The sequence below is a fragment of the Oncorhynchus clarkii genome, chromosome 32, assembly GCF_045791955.1.
Source record: "Oncorhynchus clarkii lewisi isolate Uvic-CL-2024 chromosome 32, UVic_Ocla_1.0, whole genome shotgun sequence".
Classification (NCBI taxonomy): Eukaryota; Metazoa; Chordata; class Actinopteri; order Salmoniformes; family Salmonidae; genus Oncorhynchus; species Oncorhynchus clarkii.
In genome coordinates this window covers 36,651,720-36,671,794 of record NC_092178.1, presented here as the reverse complement: position 1 = coordinate 36,671,794, position 20,075 = coordinate 36,651,720, and the positions used below count along the sequence as shown (strand labels likewise).

The 20,075-nt window shown below is 42.5% G+C and overlaps 2 protein-coding genes across 2 annotated transcripts; one reads left to right on the top strand and one right to left on the bottom strand.

Moving 5' to 3' along the window:
• Positions 1-1,085: 1,085 nt before the first annotated feature.
• LOC139392407 (CUB domain-containing protein 1-like) lies at positions 1,086-19,777 on the bottom strand. Its single transcript, XM_071140379.1, has 11 exons — positions 19,590-19,777; positions 11,593-11,826; positions 10,968-11,318; positions 10,635-10,844; positions 10,112-10,468; positions 9,598-9,960; positions 9,126-9,323; positions 8,332-8,694; positions 7,468-7,824; positions 5,129-5,213; positions 1,086-4,989 (listed from the first exon to the last, which is right to left on the bottom strand). Exons 1-11 carry the CDS (start codon positions 19,654-19,656, stop codon positions 4,470-4,472), a joined length of 3,105 nt encoding a protein of 1,034 aa, XP_070996480.1. The 5' UTR covers positions 19,657-19,777; the 3' UTR covers positions 1,086-4,469.
• LOC139392408 (tetranectin-like) lies at positions 1,940-3,032 on the top strand. The gene is made up of 3 exons (XM_071140380.1): positions 1,940-2,098; positions 2,418-2,516; positions 2,635-3,032. Exons 1-3 carry the CDS (start codon positions 2,002-2,004, stop codon positions 3,030-3,032), a joined length of 594 nt encoding a protein of 197 aa, XP_070996481.1. The 5' UTR covers positions 1,940-2,001.
• Positions 19,778-20,075: the final 298 nt, after the last annotated feature.

The following is a 20,075-nucleotide window of genomic DNA, read 5'->3' as shown; positions in this document are numbered from 1 at the left end:
GTTTGATTGTTAGTGTATTTCAATTCCCAATTACATATCACCAGTAGTACATTTACCGTTAATTCCTAGAATGTCTAATCTACAATGTTTGTTACTTTGGATAAAGTCATTTATTTGAAGGCATTCAGTATTATTATTCCAGTCTTCCGGTTCTCATTGTCGGAGTGGACACATTGTTTGCAGAGTACACAACCTATGCTAACCGTATAAGAAACACGTTTTCGTTAATTTCATTCCTTTGATGAGTTTTGTCAATTTAGTCATTGTCTTTTATTTGTGGTGTACGCCACACTGTAGGAGAAGGTGTGTTCAGTGGCCAGCCTGATCATCTCTGTCACACACAAGGGGACGGTCAACTGCATCAGGAAGGTGGGAGGCAGCCTGGACCCAGAGAGCATCTTTGAGATGACAAAGGTGAGAAAGGACGCCTGCGCTCCTCTTCATATCATCTGTCCTCTCTCACCCCAACAAACGTATTAGCATTGAATGTTCAGCTGTATCACGGTTTAACCTTATCAGCACATCACAAAGTTGTTTACACAATTACACCCTTTGGGGGAATTTTGTGCAGAGGAAATTCATGAAGTGTGTGTGAATGTACAGTTTATTTGGTTTATGTGAATGCAATGCAATGTATATGTATACAGGTGCTGTATACCGGAGAACGCTACACGCACACACCCACACACAGTCTTGTACAACTAACCTAGTGGGGGCACACAATTCAGTCCCATCCAAAATCCTTTTTTCCCGTAACCCCTAAACCTAACCCGTACCCTAACCTTAACCTGAAAACGTAACCTTAACCCTAAACCAAACCCTAGCTGCTAACCCTCACCCTAAAACTAAGCCTAGCTCAGAACCCTATACCTAATTCTAACCTTAACCCCCTAGAAATAGTATTCAACCTTGTGGGGACAATTTTTGTTCGTCTACTATTCTGGTCCCCACAAGTATAGTTACACTCACACACACATATTTCTATGCTCTGTTGTATATCTCTACAGACAGGGAAACGGGTAGGGAAAGCCCTCATGGAGCTTCTCCAGAAGGAGAGTCTGGGAAAGAAGAGACAGAAAGTAGGCTTTAATTTAAAAAAACAACTTTTAGGTTTATGCAACAGTGTTAAATGTGTCTGTCTTCCTTACACTTCAAAGCAGGGACATTTTGAATCACCGATAGAAATGACCTGTATGAGTATTTTGATGAAAGGTTAATGATGTTTACTTGAGTGCTGAACTAAGGTGGAGGTGGCAGATGACAAACATGTTTTTTTTACCACTACTGAGTTTACTTTTGTCTTCCAGATTGGTCAGGATTACACGAATGTTCAGCATTTAAGTGAAGTTAAAACCGTAGAGTACTTATACTGCATACCTCTATAACTGAATATCTTTTTCTGTAATTGAGTAGATACTCTTGACGGCAATAGTCACTGTGTCCTATTGTCCTTTAACACGTGTCAGATTCATCAGAGGAGCATAAAGTGCACATCCAAAAGAGCAGATGTGAGACAGGACCATTTCCACTGCCTAAGAACCATGGCCTGGAGCATATGATCTACTTTGCCAGAGAGGAGACCGGTCCAAAGAAACACAAATGTTTACTACTTCACCATTTAAAAACCTGACCAAGATCCTGAGTAAAAATAAAAAATAAAAGCAAAGAAATTAAGTTGCATGGCAATAATACCAAAGACAAATGATTTTAGTTGACCATAATGTGAGGTAAGAGATGCCATTTGACTCAAATTAGAACCACTACACCCTATTGTTCTTTTTCAAAGTACAGGGTGGGACCACTGGGACATCCAGAAATCAGATAAGGATGTCACAGTGCATGTGATGTCTGGGACTGAGAGAGTATCAGGTTCTGAGGTTGGACAGCTCCAGCTCCAGGCAGCAGTTTTCAATTACACTGTTTTTTTCCTTTTGTGGAGGACTTGGGGACATAAATTGCTAGGCTCCACATTGAAGCAGTCATTCAACAACAGACCTAACCATGGAGTTCAGAAGAACCTGTTTGGTTTTTGGAATACTCCTCTTGGTGAACTGCTCATTCCAGCAGGCTTTCCCTATGAAGAAAATGGTTAAAAAGGGTAGGTGGTGGGTGCCTCGCACTCTATATAATGGTCAGAATGATATTTATGTCAAGTGTTGAAATTGTATTTAAATCAATCATTTTGAATCTGAGAGAAATTAAATGTTTGTTACACACAGCTCTCATAGATTAACTATTTTGAGTAAAATAGGATTTTATTAGTCTTGCCAGAACATTGCCTGCAATACACATCAATAATTTCAAGCAACACATCTGGCATTGCCACCTCACTGGAGCAGTAGCCTATTGCTCAAACTTTGCGTCATCTTTGCGTCCATCCTGTTCCCCTCCCCCGTTTCTGTTCTGTCATGCTCCAGATGAAGGCAAAGGCGCAGCCATAGAGGAGCTGCAGAAGCAGATCAATGACATTGTTCAGGATCTAAATATTATGAAGGAGCAACAGGCTTTGCAGTCAGGTGAGATTCACACACACTGGTATTGTTCAGGAACTTTTGGACATAAATAACAGTATCGGTTTCTGTTTTAACACTTCTAAAGACGCTCTGACACTACAATTTTCACTTGGCTCCTCAGTTTGTTTGAAAGGGGTCAAGGTTCATGGCAAGTGTTTCCTGGCTGAGCCGCTGAAGAAAAGCTACCACACAGCCTTTGACGACTGCATTGACATGGGGGGTGTACTCGGTACCCCCTTGTCCAAGGACCAGAACGACCAGCTCAGCGACTACGTCCACCAGAGCATCGGCCCAGGCGAGCAGATCTGGCTGGGCATCAGCGACATGGTGACTGAGGGCAACTGGATGGATCAGACGGGTAACAGCATCCTCTACAAGAACTGGGACTCTGATTCCAGATCCCCAAAGACAGATCGTTCCCAGAACTGTGTCATCCTCTCAGAGGCCACTGGTGGGAAATGGTTAGACAAGAACTGTCGTGAGGAGAAGGCCTCTGTCTGCGAGTTCAACATAGTCTAAGGTGCGCCATTTGTTAGTTGCATTTCCCATGCTTGAATTATATTTTTTGTTCGCTACCATGTATTCTTTTCTACAATGTACGCTTTGGTTTTAAATTCAACCCCTGAAAATGTATATTTTTTAACATTTGGAACAAGTTACTGACACTTTTCTAGAGCTGATAAGGTTATCAAAAATGTTGGAGAATTCTTTGTAAAACATGGTGGTTTCTTAGACACAGATTAAGGATTATCCAGGACTAGGATTAATCTGTGTCCGGCGAAACTGTCCCAATGACAATGACACATTTTCATGTGAATTTGCACAAGTATGAGATCTTTACCTTACCATATAGATTGCTTTCCTATCTAATTGACAACAATTATTTCAGAGTGCTAGCCCTTTGAATACTTGTTTGTTTTCATCACAAGATGTCTAGCCTGAACACATAAAATCTCAATAAAAATTATGAAATTATAATAGGGGCTTGTCTAAGAAAATGTAAAGACATTGAAAACCCAACTATTACACGTTCATTTAACATGTATCAAATCTTGTAGCGGGAAAAGTGACTTTAAAAAAAATAAAACATTTAAACCTTTGAACAGAGATGAGACAAAATTGTATTACCGCAAGAGGATTGTCAATCTGTTGACCTTTGGCGTCTTGCTAAAGGTTTGGTTGTTTCCCTTAAAAAGTCCCTCTTGGTAACTACTTCAATGAAAACCTGCCATACAATCATCCTGCCTTCCGTGGTTGAAGTTCCTGTGGTTATAACAAACTACAAGCCAGGACTTTAAAGGTCACAGGTTTTAGCCAAAGAATGAAAGAATGTCACTTTTCCCATCACAATAAGACACCTTCTGAAGCAATATTGTTTTGGATTGATTCCCTTATCTATCCTAGATACAGTATTATTCACAATATCACACTGTACTCAGACCACTCAAAATGTCTAAGGAATTTATAAAAATAAAAAAATTGGCAGAGAAATTTATAAAAACACATATTTACAGAGAAAAACCCTTGCCACAAGGCATAAACAACGCTAGGTACAAAACTAACAAACAAAACAAGCAGCCCGGCTCTTAAACCCATAACACACCAGTGTCCAGGGCAACATTCAAGATATACTAGCATATCAAACTATTAAAATACTATCAAGAAATACACAAAAACCAAGTAGACCAGTAATGTAAACACAGAAGAGCAGCACCGTGTGCCGTTTCAGAAATTACTCTCTAGGAGCTTGGAGGAAACAAACTCAGGCTCCAATGAAAGGCAGTAATAGTAATTTGTCTGATAGTCTTGTGCAGTAGGCACAACACCACTAATACAGACTCCCTGAATGTTACGCAAAGGCACATTTACACCCCATTTCTCCACTGCAGTGAACCTGAAACACATTGACCTATGTGAAATGAGTAACAGTAGTCCATCTCACAGTACCGCCTCACGCTAAATGGATTCCTCCCCCTTCGAGTCGATGAAGGTCCCTGGATCTAGGATTTGGTTTGCCCCCGACAGTCTAATCGTATTAATGTCCCCAGTGCTCTTGAACGTGTAGAGCTCATTGTCTACCATCCTGCGGTCCATGAAGCCCATGCTGTCCTGGCGGTCAATGGGCGTGCGAGGTCTCGACGGGATGAAGGTTTCCGACGGGTCTAGGAAAGGTCTATACTCGTCCATCTCAGGCTCATGGTCTGCAGCTGTCTCTGTGATCTCTGGCACTCCATCCTGGAGCGCCATGAACGTCCGATAGGTGTCGACCGGCTGTCCTTGGAAGTGGTCCTGGATGGCGCCCACGTAGCTGGGCTCGCGCAACAGGTGGCTGTACACCATGGTGTCTTCGATGGAGGCGTAAACGTGAGACTCGCTGTCCGACCGAGTTTTGGTGAACACATGATCGCCTGGGATGAAGATATTCCCTTTCCCTATGCAGATGGAAGCCTCATTGACCATCGCTCTTTTCTTCTTCCTGCAAAGCACGAAAGAGGAATACAAATGGTTGAGTCAAGAACACATCACACTATGGGGGAGGGGGGAGGGGCAAGTCATAAAATGACCTCAACATCAAAGCTATATATGGATTGTTTTGGTGAGGCAGGTGTTCTCACCTGAACACCAAAAAGACTGTCAGCACTATAAGCATAAGGAGCAGCACTGCTCCCACAGCACCCAGGATGCCGCTTAGGAGCAGCTCTACAGAGAGACACACACAAGGAGAGAATCATGATTACATATGGTAAGAATGAGACAAATATAGCTGCAAGTAGCAATGAAATGAGGTGCTGGCGTATGAGCAGGCTGGAACACAGTTGCATAGACATTATAAACCCTTCCTTGTAACAATTCAAAACACTCATCTTTGATGTATTGCGTTGCTTTTCTCAAATGTACTAGAGACAGTAATACATGCTGAGAGTTAAGGTTCACACATGAATTGCATGCAGTTTCATTAAAATGTTGTTATACATACACAGGACCTTCAGAAAGTATTCAGACCTCTTGACTTTTAACACATTTTGTTATAACCTTTGTCTAAAATTGATTAAATTGTTTTCCCCACCTCATCAATCTACACACAGTACCCCATGACAAAGCAAAACAGATTTTTAGAAATGTTTGCTAATTTATTCAACATAAAAAAACTGAAATATCACAAGTATTTACACTCTTTACTCAGTACTTTGTTGGAGCACTTTTGGCAGCGATTACAGCCTCGAGTCTTCTTGGGTATGACGCTGCAAGCTTGGTACACCTGTATTTGGAGAGTATCTCCCATTCTTCTATGCAGAGCCTCTCAAGCTCTGTCAGGTTGGATGGGGACCATTGTTGCACAGCTATTTCCATGTCTCTCCAGATGTTAGATCGTGCTCAAGTCCGGGGTCTGGCTGGGCCACTCAAGGACATTTAGAGACTTGTCACGATGCCACTTCTGCATGTGTCTAAGCTATGTGCTTAGGGTCGTTGTCCTGTCCGGAAGGTGAACCTTCGCCCCCCAGTCCGAGGTCCTGAGCGCTCTGGAGCAGGTTATCATCACTAGACTCCCAGTTCGTGCAGCTGAAAAACATCCCCACATGATGCTGCTGCTGCCATGGTGGCAGTAGGGATGGTGCCAGGTTACTTCCAGATGTGACGCTTGGAATTCAGGCCAAAGAGTTCAATCTTGGTTTCATCAGACCAAAATAGATGTTCCTCATGGTCTGAGAGTCTTTAGGTGCCTTTTGGCAAACTCCAAGCGGGTTGTCATGTGCCTTTTACTGAGGAGTGCCATCTATCTGGCCACTCTACCATAAAGGCCTGATTGCTGGAGTGCTGCAGAGATGGTTGTCCTTTTGGAAGTTTCTCTTATCTCCACAGAGGAACTCTAGAGCTCTGTCAGAGTGACCATCAGGTTCTTGGTTACCTCCCTGACCAAGACCCTTCTCCCCCGATTATGCAGTTTGGCCTAATGGTCAACTCTAGGAAGAGTCCTGGTGGTTCCAAACATCTGCCATTTAAGAATGATGGAGGCCCCTGTGTTCTTGGGGACCTTCAATACTGCAGAATGTTTTTGGTATCATTCCCCAGATCTGTGCATCGACACAATCCTGTCTCGACGCGCTACGGACAATTCCTTCGACCTCATGGCTTTGTTTTTGCTCTGACATGCACTGTCAACTGTGGGACCTTTTATATAGTCAGGTGTGTGCCTTTCCAAATCACGTCCAATCAATTGAATAGACCTCAGGTGGACTCCAATCAAGTTGTAGAAACATCTCAAGGATGATCAATGGAAACAGGATGCACCTGAGCTCAATTTCAAGTCTCATAGCAAAGGGGGTGAATACTTTAAATAAGATAGTTCTGTTTTTTATCAAATGTGCAAAAAGTATCAACATCTGTTTTTGCTTTTTCATTATGGGGTATTGTGTGTAGATTGCTGAGGGAAAAAAACTATTTAGAATAAGGCTGTAATGTAACAAAATGTGGAAAAATTCAAGGGGTCTGAATACTTTCCGAAGGCACTGTGTGTGTGTAGAGATATATCTCAACACCTGCTTTGACACAAAGAGAAGTTGAGTTATTAGGCTTTGATTGAGAGCGCAATATTTATTTCCTAGAAAGTTGTGATTTTCTCTTCCATCTCTTGACATATCGCTGAGCTTTTTTCACACTTAGAGGGATGAACATATATTCTGAGTTGAGTCAAGCTGAGTCAACTGTGTTGATGATTATGAGATCATCAAGTACCCCTAATAATTCCCATATGTGTGTATTGATGTCATTTACGATATAGACATCCAATTAAAACAACTATTATTGTTTTCTTTTTGCCCTCAAATTTTAGATCACTTAAGAGTTGTTGAAATAACCAAAAAGGTCTTGTGAGACGAATGCTAGAATTATGCAGATATCTTAGCAAACATATTAGGTCACAACTCTATCGTAACATTACAAATAGGTCCCTTACGGCTAGTCTTCTGCAGGGTAACCTTGCTGAGCACACTGAAGTGTCCGTTCTCCGGCATACAGTTGGACATGTTGAGGTAGAAGCTCTCAGGGACCATCAGCTTGTCCTCTGCCTCCTTATCCTCCCTTCGACTCAATAGCTCCTCTGGAGAGCCCAGGGTCTGCACCTTGATGAATGTGTGACCCTTGCCACACTTGGGCTGGCTGATGTTGGTCAACAGCAGGTCGGCCTGGAGGTGGCCCGGCAGATTGATGATCCAGGACACGGTGGAGTATGGCTTCATGCCGCTGGGCCAGTTTGGGGTGGCCAGGAGGGCAGGGGAACCCATTCCGGGCTGGACTGTATATATGATGCTGTCTGAGGGACAAAAGGAAGTGACGAAGAACAATACATTTTCAATACAGTTTGAACACAGTGGTTGAAGAGAGTGAGAATGTAATTTCCCATTCAAACCATTGTTAAAACAAATCCCCTCGTCATTGCTGTATGTCTGTGCCCTCTTGTGGATGTTACACAAGGAACCATAAAAAGGTAAGTGAAGAGAGTATTAAAGTAACTGTCCAGTGTTTCCAGACGTCTATGAAATATGACCTACAATTAACTACAAAATGACTGAAATTGTTTCCCGTACAATTTTGTTTAATTGATTATGTTAAAAAGCAGCTTTTCTGTGTTGGAATGGTGGTGGTGTACCCCCAACAACAGAATGGTGTGGGCTTATACCACCAATAGAGGTACAGGATGAGTCAACAACATTATTTGGGTATGAGTTAACAGAACTGTTTAGTGAGATTTTCACTGGATAGTTACTTTAAAATATTTTTAAAAAATGAAAAAAAACAACTGCGAAACCAGTTAGCATACCTGAGATTTTTTTACTGAATGACACATTGAGGAAAGGCCCTTGAATCAGGCTAAGGTCCTTCGCTGTGGCAGTAATAGAGACGTTGGAGTGCACTTGAATTTTGTGAATGATGCCTTCGGAGCAGAAGTAGCCAATGGAGGACCCATCACCCTCTGCTATGTGAAGGGAGACACTGCCATTGCACTCCTGTCCTGGAAGGGACTGCCTGAGGTTTCCTGTGGGGGACAGTAAATCCACGGTGCCATATACTGGGATAATGAGGTGCCAGGTGAAGCTTTGGAGTAGCGTAGGGAGGCACGTCGGCATTTTAGGGACCGTAAGGAGAGTCCCAGTCACGGAGCACGAGTCTAAACTCCGGCATCCTGGAATAGATCCACAGAGGCTTGAGATATTATAATGGGTTTACATACATTCATATTCTTAGTCCATCACATCTTTAGATAACAAACAAAACACAAAGACCATTTGTTCTAGCTTTGTCACAAATATACTCTAATAAGAAGCTCTAACCACTAGGCAGCGTAGCTTAGTGGTTAGAGTGTTGGACTAGTAACCGGAAGGTTGCAAGTTCAAACCCCCGAGCTGACAAGGTACAAATCTGTCATTCTGCCCCTGAACAGGCAGTTAACCCACTGTTCCTAGGCCGTCATTGAAAATAAGAATTTGTTCTTAACTGACTTGCCTAGTTAAATGAAAGGTTAAAAAAAGTGAGAATGGCATAGATACTGTCCATAGTGGTTTCTATGTTTTGGAAGCAATACATGCAACGCTAATGTATGTATTGTTACAGTACCTATGGTTTTTACGGCTGTCAGACGTAGGTCTTCACTTGGACAGTCCAGGAAAGAAAGCCTGGCTTTGGTCCCTGAGAGAACTGTGATCTTCTCCTGGAGCACAGAGTCCTTCCTCATCTCACAGTAGGGGTCAGATCCCCTCTTCTCAAAGTGGAGGACTAGCCCTTCATCCTCAGACAGATTTACAGTGCAGAGAACTGACCAGGGAATAAAAGACACACAGGCACAATCATCTTCTGAGAAATAGGTCACCGATCACCACTCATTTAATTTCATTGATTGATTGAATGAATGAATGATCAGGCTACAATATGTTTTTTAAACATTTAGAATGGAAATATTAGTATTATGTTGGTTTGGAAAAGTCTAGGGTTGGTTTAACAGATTGCATGTATAGAATAAAGAAGCATTTTTTTATCTTACAACACAAATCATGTCATAACAATTTATGATTGCCAATAGCCTTTGTACCTGGATGGCCGCTCCTCATCACTGAGACCCTAAATTTGAGGGACAGGCCCGGTTTGGTCCTGTCTGTCTCACAGTTAAATAGGGTCATGGTGAAGCTGCCCTGCCTGTGTGTTGGCTGGGGGTCCGCCAGGGTCTTCTGGATGCCCACCTTCCCACGCGCCTTGTGGTACATCACCATCACTTCCTTCTTCTGGCAAAGAGACTCTGTGTGATTCAGGAAGTTAACCGTGTAGTTATGCATGCCGGGCACCGTGAAGTCCCACCTCATCAGGTCGTCATCAGGGAAACCTCTAGGGTAGTTGGCTGAGAGGAAGTCTGTATCTGACACCCCTCGAGGTAGGTTGACTTTTACCACAGCCAGCACTGGAAGGAAAGGGGTTAAATGAGGTATAATGACATGACAAATTCTGTAAAGGGAGGTCTACCGAATACATACAAGCTAATAGAGATGAACTCAGTGACCTCAACAGGCATTTATTTTTTATGGCTCCTCCAACAGCTGCCAGACACTCACTTTTAATTTCCGGTCCGACGGTGACCTTGAAATCCAGCGGCTCCAGCTTCCTATCCCTAGGGACCTGCAGGGACACCCGGCCCTTGTACAACACCTGGATCCTAGTGATGCTGCCGCCTGGGCAAAAAATGCCGATGGTGGCGAGCCCGGTGCGCTGGTACGTGATGATGGTGTAGGTATGCTCGTCAGGACAGGTCTCAGAGGGTGGAATCTGTCTCATTCCCGGCGATGGGAAGTCCAGCTGGAAGGAAAGGCCAGGTGGTACTTTCAGGTCCCAGGTGAAGTTTCTGTTGAAGTCTGGGAAGAGGGAGGACTCCGTCTGGACGATGTTCCCGCTGCAGGTGATCTCTGTGCAATCTGGAGGAGGAAAAACATTGTATTAGTGAAGCTAACAGATGAGCAGCTTTTGCACTGTCGAGACTATTTCATTGGGTCCATTGTGTTAGGCATGCTCAATCAAATGCTATTAGAAGTCAGGTCAGGGCCCTGTTGAGGCCAGGAAAATGGGTCTGAGGCATCTTACCAATCTCTCTGTTGATCTCCACACTGAAGACATCTTGTGGCTGTGGGCAGGTGAACTTCACAGAGGTGTTGCGGGCAGCTCTCAGGACGAGTTCTTTGGGGTTGCAGGTAGGCCCCTCCCCAACACACACACTGCACTCTTTGGCTTTGGTGTTTCTGCTGATGGTGACGATAGTGTCTGGCTCTGGAGTCACGGAGATCATCCGGCTCTCTGAGGAAAATTTGAAACGTAAACACTAATTTATAGATCTGATATTTCAACAAAAGATAATTCACTGTACATACACTTCTCACATTAGAGTTAGACATGAACAGAACAGTTGAAAGAGCTTACGTTTCTTTATGGGTTTGGCCGTGAATATAGAGGAATCCACCTCTCTGCCTTTTGGAACTTGCAAAGACACCGTGGCTTGGCTCGGTATATGAAGGTGAGCCACGAGGCCATTCTTGCAGTATGTCTGAGTTTTGACCTCTCGTTCAGTGTTGGTCCTGGTTACAGTGTACTGGTAGCCATCTTGACACAACTCTGATTCAGTCATCTCCTTCAGCCTGTCAACAGGGAAGTCCAAATTCATAACGGTCTTCTCCGGCACACTTAGGTCCCAGACGAGTGTTCTAATGAACTCTGAGAAGAGGGAAGGCTGAGCCACACCTGTGGCAGGGCTGCAGGTGTCATTGGTGCATTCTGGGTAAAATAAAATCACATAACAGGTAAGACCGGAAGAAACCTAAACAAAACCTGCTTAACGGTTCACTCTTGGGGCCAGATCTAAAAGGTAGCCTTAGCTGTTTTTATGCAGCATCTTCGCTGACAACTACCACCCCAGGATGTCAAATTCTGAAGCATCTGCCTGTGTTGTACATATTTTTGACTGTGTAAATACAGCAATACTGGTTTGATCGAATTGAGCTCGCAGTCTAAAATGAAATCCAATACTACAAAGTTTCTCTAGACTCACCGATTTTCCTGTGGATCTGGATGACGAAAGCACTTTGTGGTGGTTCAGTGCAGTTGAAGAGCAAGGTGACATCCTCATCGGGGACCAGGGCCAGCGATGAGTGACAGGTCGTCTGGGTGTCATTCTCAGTGCCATTGACCTTGCATACGGAACACTGTTCCAATGGAAGGAGCAGTGAGGACGACACAGTCACAGTAGCATCTTTGTCAGGGCGGACAGTCATGCGCAGACATTCTGAGTGAACAGAACGAAGAAAAGGTTATTTTGAATATTTTGCAAAGTCCAAACTGAAAAGGCTAGTTCACTACTATGTCATTGTATTGAGTAGGAAAACTGTTGTTGTAGTCAATTAACTAAAGGTAACAGAAATACATGGAAAAAAAGATTAGAAAACAGTGACATAGTAGTTAAGTTTCACTGAACATTGGGAGCAGGCTAGAACCCATTGTCATGTCTGGACTTAAGGCTGCACCAGTTATTTCACAAATACACATCCGTACAGAACACTACATGTTCCTTCAAAGGAAAATATGAATGGAGGTTCTGGGCAATTCCACGATAACGGAATTACGCTTTCACTTTAAAAAAATGTAAACCAATCAAAAACCATTGATTTCAAAGTTTAACAAACCATACAACTATGCACAAGGCCTACTTTGAACAATTTCCACTGAAAATGTTACAAAAACTAATTTAGTGGAAGAACTGTGCAGATGTAAACTTTGGTAACGGAAATATGGTCAAATCTATTTTTATGTAAGCACGTTTTCCAAAAACTCTTAAATATCTGCTCCGAATTAAGATTCAAAGATATCTTCAGAAAGTTTGACACCCCATTCTATGATTGAAAAATATATATTTTGGTTATTGAACTACAGCAAGTCAATTGGATTTACACCTGGTAACGGAATTATGGTAATGGGTTCCTGGTTTGTACTAATCAGAAATGCCAAATTATGGATATGAATGTCATTCTCCACAAGTTTGGGCATCACACAGCAGAGCACAGTAGAGTACAGTGCAATACAGCACAGTAGGGTAGAGTTCAGTAGAGTGCAGCAGAGTACAGTGAGCCCAGTACAACATACTGTACTCTACTTCTTTACTGTACTCTTCTGTATTGTACTCTACCGGTACGCCATCCAAACTTGTGAAACACGCCTATGATAGTTTGGTCCGTCTGTAGATATTAACATCGGGGTCAGGAAGGGACCAAATTGCAACTACTATTCAACATCCATGGACGTTCGGTGCTCAGTGGTTGAGGATGCTGGTTACAGTAAATGGAAAGAGAAGGGGCTCATGGGTAGGTGTCAGTAAGAGCTGGGAGAGGTGACAATAACTGGAGAGTGAGAAAGGCAGAGAGGGAGAGAGAGAGAGGGAGGGGTTGTCCAGACTTGACAATTTAAAAACTCTTGTGGTTTGACCACCAGACAACAGAAAATGCCAACTGTGGTTTGTGACTATTTTGATTTCCCATTTTAGCCAATTCAGTTGCAGTAATTATTTCCGTTTGGTAACGGAATTACGAGTTTTAATCATTTAATAATTCATAAACAAAATGTATATGAGTAAAATCACTAACTAATTGGTAGGTCTGGCATTACTTGTTACTTCTGTGAACCTACATTATCCTGCCTCTTCATGAAGGAGAGAAATTAGAAAATATCTTAGATGTGTGGGTTTTTGGTAACAGAATCACAAAGCAATATTTCTTAAACTTACAGAAAGTATATAAAAAAAATGTAAAAACTAAAATACAAGTGTTGATATTAGTTGGCAGAGGTCTTTACATCAACGTTAGTGTTTTGAAGTATTTCTGATACCTTTTAAGACCCCTTTTCCATCTGTTTATCCAGGAATCTTTCATTTTTAAGATGTAAAATGATTGAAAAAGGCCTTAATTCCCCAAAAATAGACTATTAGCTTCCATATGTCACCTAACTTGACATGTTCCAATCAACTTTGGTGCTCATGGGTCCTGTTTGTTTGTTTTACCCCCTTTTCCTCCCCAATTTCGTGGCATCTAATTGGTAGTTAAAGTCTTGTCTCACCGCTCCAACTCCCGTACGGACTCGGGAGAGGCGAAGGTCGAGAGCAGTGCATCCTCCGAAACGCAACCAAGCTGCACTGCTTCTTGACACAATGCCCACTTAACCCGGAAGCCAGCCGCACCAATGTGTTGGAGGAAACACTGTGCACCCGGCCCTCCATAGGAGTCGCTAGTGCGCGATGGGACAAGGACATCCCTGCCGGCCAAACCCTCCCCTAGCCCGGACGATGCTGGGCCAATTGTGCGCCACCCCATGGGTCTCCTGGTCGCGGCCGGCCTCGACAGAGCCTGGACTTGAACCCAGAAACTCTATTGGCACAGCTAGCACTGCGATGCAGTGCCTTAGACCACTGCGTCACTCGTGCGCCACTTGAGGCCCTCATGGGTCATTTTTAATGGAAATGCCCTTCTGTTACGTTCAAATTGACAGGAAGTACGCTGTATCAAGTCCTGTGTCAGATGACTGGTCTATGCCCAAACTTACCATGGTAGGATCTCTTTTGTCTTTGAATAGCATATCAACAATTCAACATTAATAACATAACCAAACAATGAAATATACTCTACTGGCATATCCAAGTTCCAGAGTGGGGATCTGATACTTTTACAGTTATAATATAATTTGTAAGCATTACCAACAGAGTATCCTCTACCAGGCTTTCACCTTGTATATGAAAGCCTGTAGAAGTTCTTGTCAGAAAGAGGCTTAAAAAGGGATAGTTCACCCAAATTACACATTGGCTTCCTTACTCTGTAAGCAGTCTATGGACAAGGTGTGAAAGCAATCCATGCCTTGGTTTAAATTCCTTGGCACGGTTTCCACATGCTAACGTTTGAGTATTTGTGGCACAAATCCAATTCAAGTTATGGGACAAATATTACCCTGTAATCAATCTATGGACAAAAAGGCTGAGGAAATCAATATGTCATTCTATAATTTGGGTGATCTATATCTTTAAAAGAAGTTAGAGTATCTAGAGACGGAAGCGAAAGCGAGACATCCGGCTCCCTTTATCTAATAGGGGCGGGGCCGCTCTGGTCTGCTAATTTGGGGGCATTCAGTTTGCGGAACGGTTTGTACTGAACAACAAGTTACCCCAAAACGTTCTTGTACACTCTTGAACAGACAAAGGTACGTTTGCACAGTTCTGTGGGTGTGCCTTGAAGCAATGAGTGACGTATTTAAAAGGCAGCGGTGCATTTCGGCCCACAACCCAAGCCCTCTCCGTTTTTCAACTGGTCTTTCAGTACAGCACCATTTCCATTTAATTGAATGTTCCACTACGTTTTTCCGTACTGGATACTGGAAGCCGAGGCTACCAACAGAGTGAATGAGAAAATAGATAAAAAATGTTCGCCCTCTGCGGGTGATTAGCAGGATGTGCAATGATACGAGTAAACAGAGGGCTGTGATTGGCATAGTAGGCAATTTAACCAATTTCTCTGTAAAAAATGGACAACAACTTTAAAACTTTGATATACCTGTAGAGTATATTATGTTACACAATATATAGAAAAAGTAATCAGATATTATCATGTTTATATTTATCAATATTAATGAATTAAGAAAATTGTTATTGCAATCAAAATACTACTCATATTACAGAGCAAAGCGGAAAAGCTTAATAATTTTGCTTTGTAGCAACTGGCTATGTAAAAGGACCCATGAACACCAAAATGCAAGAGTCTACATTTTTTTGAAAGTAAGGTATATCAAGCAGATGGAAAAGGGTTTTAGAAACATCTACCAGAAAGTCTTAATACATCAAAACACTATATTGTTGAAGTTAAGACCCTTGCCAACTAAAATCAACATTTATATTAACTTTTGCAGGAATGATTTTCCTCTTGTAAATTTAAGAAATATTGCCTAGGGTCTTGTCATCCTGTTACCAAAAACCCACATACACAATACAGTTGAAGTCTGAAGTAAACATACAATTAGGTTGGAGTCATTAAAAACCGTTTTTCAACAACTCCATAACAAGAAATTTAACAAACGATAGTTTTGGCAAGTCGGCTAGGACATCTAATTTGTGCATGACACAAGTCATTTTTCCAACAATTGTTTACAGACAAATTATTTCACTGTATCACAATTCCAGTAGGTCAGAAGTTTACATACACTAAGTTGACTGTGCCTTTAAACAGCTTGGAAAATTCCAGAAAATTATGTCATGGCTTTAGAAGTTTCTGATAGGCTAATTGACATCATTTGAGTCAATTGGAGGTGTACCTGTGGATGTATTAAGGCCTATCTTCAAACTCTGTGCCTCTTTGCTTGACATCATGGGACAATCAAAAGAAATCAGCCAAAACCTCAGAAAAAAAAAATTGTAGACCTCCACAAGTCTGGTTCATCCTTGGGAGCAATTTCCAAATGCCTGAAGGTACCACGTTCAGCTGTACAAACAATAATAGTGTGCAAGTATAAACACCATGGGACCACGTAGCCGCCATACCGCTCAAGAAGTAGACGCGTTCTGTCTCCTAGAGATGAGCGTACTTTGGGGCAAAAAGTGCAAATCAACCCGAGAACAGCAACAAAGGACCTTGTGAAGATGCTGGAGGAAACATGTATAAAAGTATCTATATCCACAGTAAAACGAGTTCTATATCGACATAACCTGAAAGGCCGCTCAGCAAGGAACAAGCCACATCTCCAAAACCACCATAAAAAAAAACAGACTATGGTTTGCAACTGCACATGGGGACAAAGATCATACTTTTTGGAGAAATGTCCTCGGGTCTGATGAAACAAAAATAGAAGTGTTTGGCCATAATGACCATCGTTATGTTTGGAGGAAAAAGGGGGAGGCTTGCAAGCCGAAGAACACAATCCCAACCGTGAAGCACGGGGTGGCAGCATCATGTTGTGGGGGTGCTTTGCTGCAGGAGGGACTGGTACACTTCACAAAATAGATGGCATCATGAGGGAGGAACATTATGTGGATATACAGTGCCTTGCGAAAGTATTCGGCCCCCTTGAACTTTGCAAAATTATTCAGCCTCTTTACTTTCAGTGCAGCAAACTCTCTCCAGAAGTTCAGTGAGGATCTCTGAATGATCCAATGTTGACCTAAATGACTAATGATGATAAATACAATCCACCTGTGTGTAATCAAGTCTCCGTATAAATGCACCTGCACTGTGATAGTCTCAGAGGTCCGTTAAAAGCGCAGAGAGCATCATGAAGAACAAGGAACACACCAGGCAGGTCCGAGATACTGTTGTGAAGAAGTTTAAAGCCGGATTTGGATACAAAAAGATTTCCCAAGCTTTAAACATCCCAAGGAGCACTGTGCAAGCGATACTATTGAAATGGAAGGAGTATCAGACCACTGCAAATCTACCAAGACCTGGCCGTCCCTCTAAACTTTCAGCTCATACAAGGAGAAGACTGATCAGAGATGCAGCCAAGAGGCCCATGATCACTCTGGATGAACTGCAGAGATCTACAGCTGAGGTGGGAGACTCTGTCCATAGGACAACAATCAGTCGTATATTGCACAAATCTGGCCTTTATGGAAGAGTGGCAAGAAGAAAGCCATTTCTTAAAGATATCCATAAAAAGTGTTGTTTAAAGTTTGCCACAAGCCACCTGGGAGACACACCAAACATGTGGAAGAAGGTGCTCTGGTCAGATGAAACCAAAATTGAACTTTTTGGCAACAATGCAAAACGTTATGTTTGGCGTAAAAGCAACACAGCTGAACACACCATCCCCACTGTCAAACATGGTGGTGGCAGCATCATGGTTTGGGCCTGCTTTTATTCAGAAGGGACAGGGAAGATGGTTAAAATTGATGGGAAGATGGATGGAGCCAAATACAGGACCATTCTGGAAGATAACCTGATGGAGTCTGCAAAAGACCTGAGACTGGGACGGAGATTTGTCTTCCAACAAGACAATGATCCAAAACATAAAGCAAAATCTACAATGGAATGGTTCAAAAATAAACATATCCAGGTGTTAGAATGGCCAAGTCAAAGTCCAGACCTGAATCCAATCGAGAATCTGTGGAAAGAACTGAAAACTGCTGTTCACAAATGATCTCCATCCAACCTCACTGAGCTCGAGCTGTTTTGCAAGGAGGAATATGAAAAAATGTCAGTCTCTCGATGTGCAAAACTGATAGAGACATACCCCAAGCGACTTACAGCTGTAATCGCAGCAAAAGGTGGCGCTACAAAGTATTAACTTAAGGGGGCTGAATAATTTTGCACGCCCAATTTTTCAGTTTTTGATTTGTTAAAAAAGTTTGAAATATCCAATAAATGTCGTTCCACTTCCTGATTGTGTCCCACTTGTTGTTGATTCTTCACAAAAAAATACAGTTTTATCTTTATGTTTGAAGCCTGAAATGTGGCAAAAGGTCGCAAAGTTCAAGGGGGCCGAATACTTTCGCAAGGCACTGTATTGACACAACATCAAGATATTAAAGCTTGTTCGTAAATGGGTCTTCCAAATGGACAATGACCCCAAGCATACTTCCAAAGTTGTGGCAAAATGGCTTAAGGACAACAAAGTCAAGGTATTGGAGTGGCCATCACAAAGCCCTGACCTCAATCCCATAGAAAATTTGTGGGCAGAACTGAAAAAGGATTCAAATGTCAGGAATTGTGAAACAGTTTAAAATGTATTAAATGTAAAATCAAGTCAGTATCTGGTGTGGCCACCAGCTGCATTAAGTACTGCAGTGCATCTCCTCCTCATGGAATGCACCACATTTGCCAGTTCTGTGCTGTGAGATGTTACCCTATTCTTCCACCAAGGCACCTGCAAGTTCCCGCAAATCCGACCGTCACCCCTGGTGAGACAAAACCGTGACTCGTCAGTGAGGAGCACTTTTTGCAAGTCCTGTCTGGTACAGTGACGGTGGTTTTGTGCCCATAGGCGAAGTTGTTGCCGGTGATGTCTGGTGAGGACCTGCCTTAAAACAGGCCTACAAGCCCTCAGTCCAGCCTCTCTCAGCCTATTGCAGACAGTCTGAGCACTGATGGAGGGATTGTGCGTTCCTAGTGTAACTCGGGCAGTTGTTGCCATCCTGTACCTGTCCCGCAGGTGTGATGTTCGGATGTACCGATCCTGTGCAGGTGTTGTTACACGTGGTCTGCCACTGCGAGGAAGATCAGCTGTCGGTCCTGTCTCCCTGTAGTGCGGTTTTAGGCGTCTCACAGTTTGGACATTGCAATGTATTGCCCTGGCCACATCTGCAGTCCTCATGCCTCCTTGCAGCATGCCTAAGGCTTGTTCACACAGATGAACAGGGACATCTTTCTTTTGGTGTTTTTCAGAGTCAGTGGAAAGGCCTCCTAGTTTTCATAACTGTGACCTTAATTGCCTACCGTCTGTAAGCTGTTAGTGTCTTAACGACTGTTCCACAGGTGCATGTTCATTAATTGATGGTTCATTGAACAAGCATGGGAAAAGGCGTTTAAACCCTTTACGATGAAGGTCTGTGAAGTTATTTGGATTTTTACGAATTATCTTTGAAAGACAGGGTCCTGTCCAGTGTTTGTTATTTTGCCCATCTTAATCTTTTCTTTTTATTGGCCAGTCTGAGATATGGCTTTTTCTTTGAAACTCGGAATCCCGGAGTCGCCTCTTTACCGATGACGTTGAGACTGGTATTTTGTGGGTGCTGTTTAATGTACCCGCAACATTAAATATCTACAATATATTTCTGATCTAATGTTATTTTAAAATGGACAAAAGGTGCTTTTATTTCAAAAACAAGGCCATTTTTATCAAGTGACCAAACGTTTGAACGGTAGTTTATATCAAATTAAAAACTAGTGACCACTTTAGTATATAATTCTTCAGTTTATCGACATATTTTGCAACATTGAGAATGGGGAGGCCACACTCAATACATAATTAGCAACTGATTGTTAACGCCTGCTTGCTAAGTTTGAAAGAATGTTTTGAACGTTCTCTCACCTGACAGGTTGAGGAGCAAAGTCACAATTCCCAGGAGCGCTGGAGCGCATTTTTTTGTGAGCCGCATGTCCACTGATAAAACAACAAAGAGATGTGCCTAAATGATTCCGGATAAATGTTATCAAACCCACTATATTTGCATTTTGTAAAATCTCAGGTTAAAACATTTTCGATGGCGGTGACAGAGCAGTAACTTCCTGATGTACATTACCTGTTACACGCAGAGGGCGTGTACGCTACCATAAATGGGTAACCTGTTGAAACTTGACCGAATAGTGTAGTTGACAGGCTGGTCTCATAGACGAGACGTAACATAGTAAATGAAAATCCAGGACACTCAAATTAGTATGATACAGTATGTTGAGTATTGGTGTGGTTACATAACACAGAGATTTACTTAAGGCAAAAACAAAAGCAGGGTGGTTTATCTGGTGCATAACGTGAACAAATAGAAATTGTTTTTGTTTTTTACATTTTTGTCATTTA

What these genes read in the sequence shown, in the direction of transcription:
- LOC139392408 (XM_071140380.1), top strand. Translation starts at nt 2,002, where the DNA reads ATGGAGTTCAGAAGAACCTGTTTGGTTTTTGGAATACTCCTCTTGGTG. An exon ending in GAAGAAAATGGTTAAAAAGG is followed by an intron (nt 2,099 to 2,417) that starts GTAGGTGGTGGG and finishes GTCATGCTCCAG; the next exon opens with ATGAAGGCAAAGGCGCAGCC. An exon ending in GCAACAGGCTTTGCAGTCAG is followed by an intron (nt 2,517 to 2,634) that starts GTGAGATTCACA and finishes TTGGCTCCTCAG; the next exon opens with TTTGTTTGAAAGGGGTCAAG.
- LOC139392407 (XM_071140379.1), bottom strand. Translation starts at nt 19,656, where the DNA reads ATGCGGCTCACAAAAAAATGCGCTCCAGCGCTCCTGGGAATTGTGACT. An exon ending in GGCCAAACCCATAAAGAAAC is followed by an intron (nt 10,845 to 10,967) that starts GTAAGCTCTTTC and finishes AATTTTCCTCAG; the next exon opens with AGAGCCGGATGATCTCCGTG. An exon ending in GGAGATCAACAGAGAGATTG is followed by an intron (nt 10,469 to 10,634) that starts GTAAGATGCCTC and finishes TTCCTCCTCCAG; the next exon opens with ATTGCACAGAGATCACCTGC.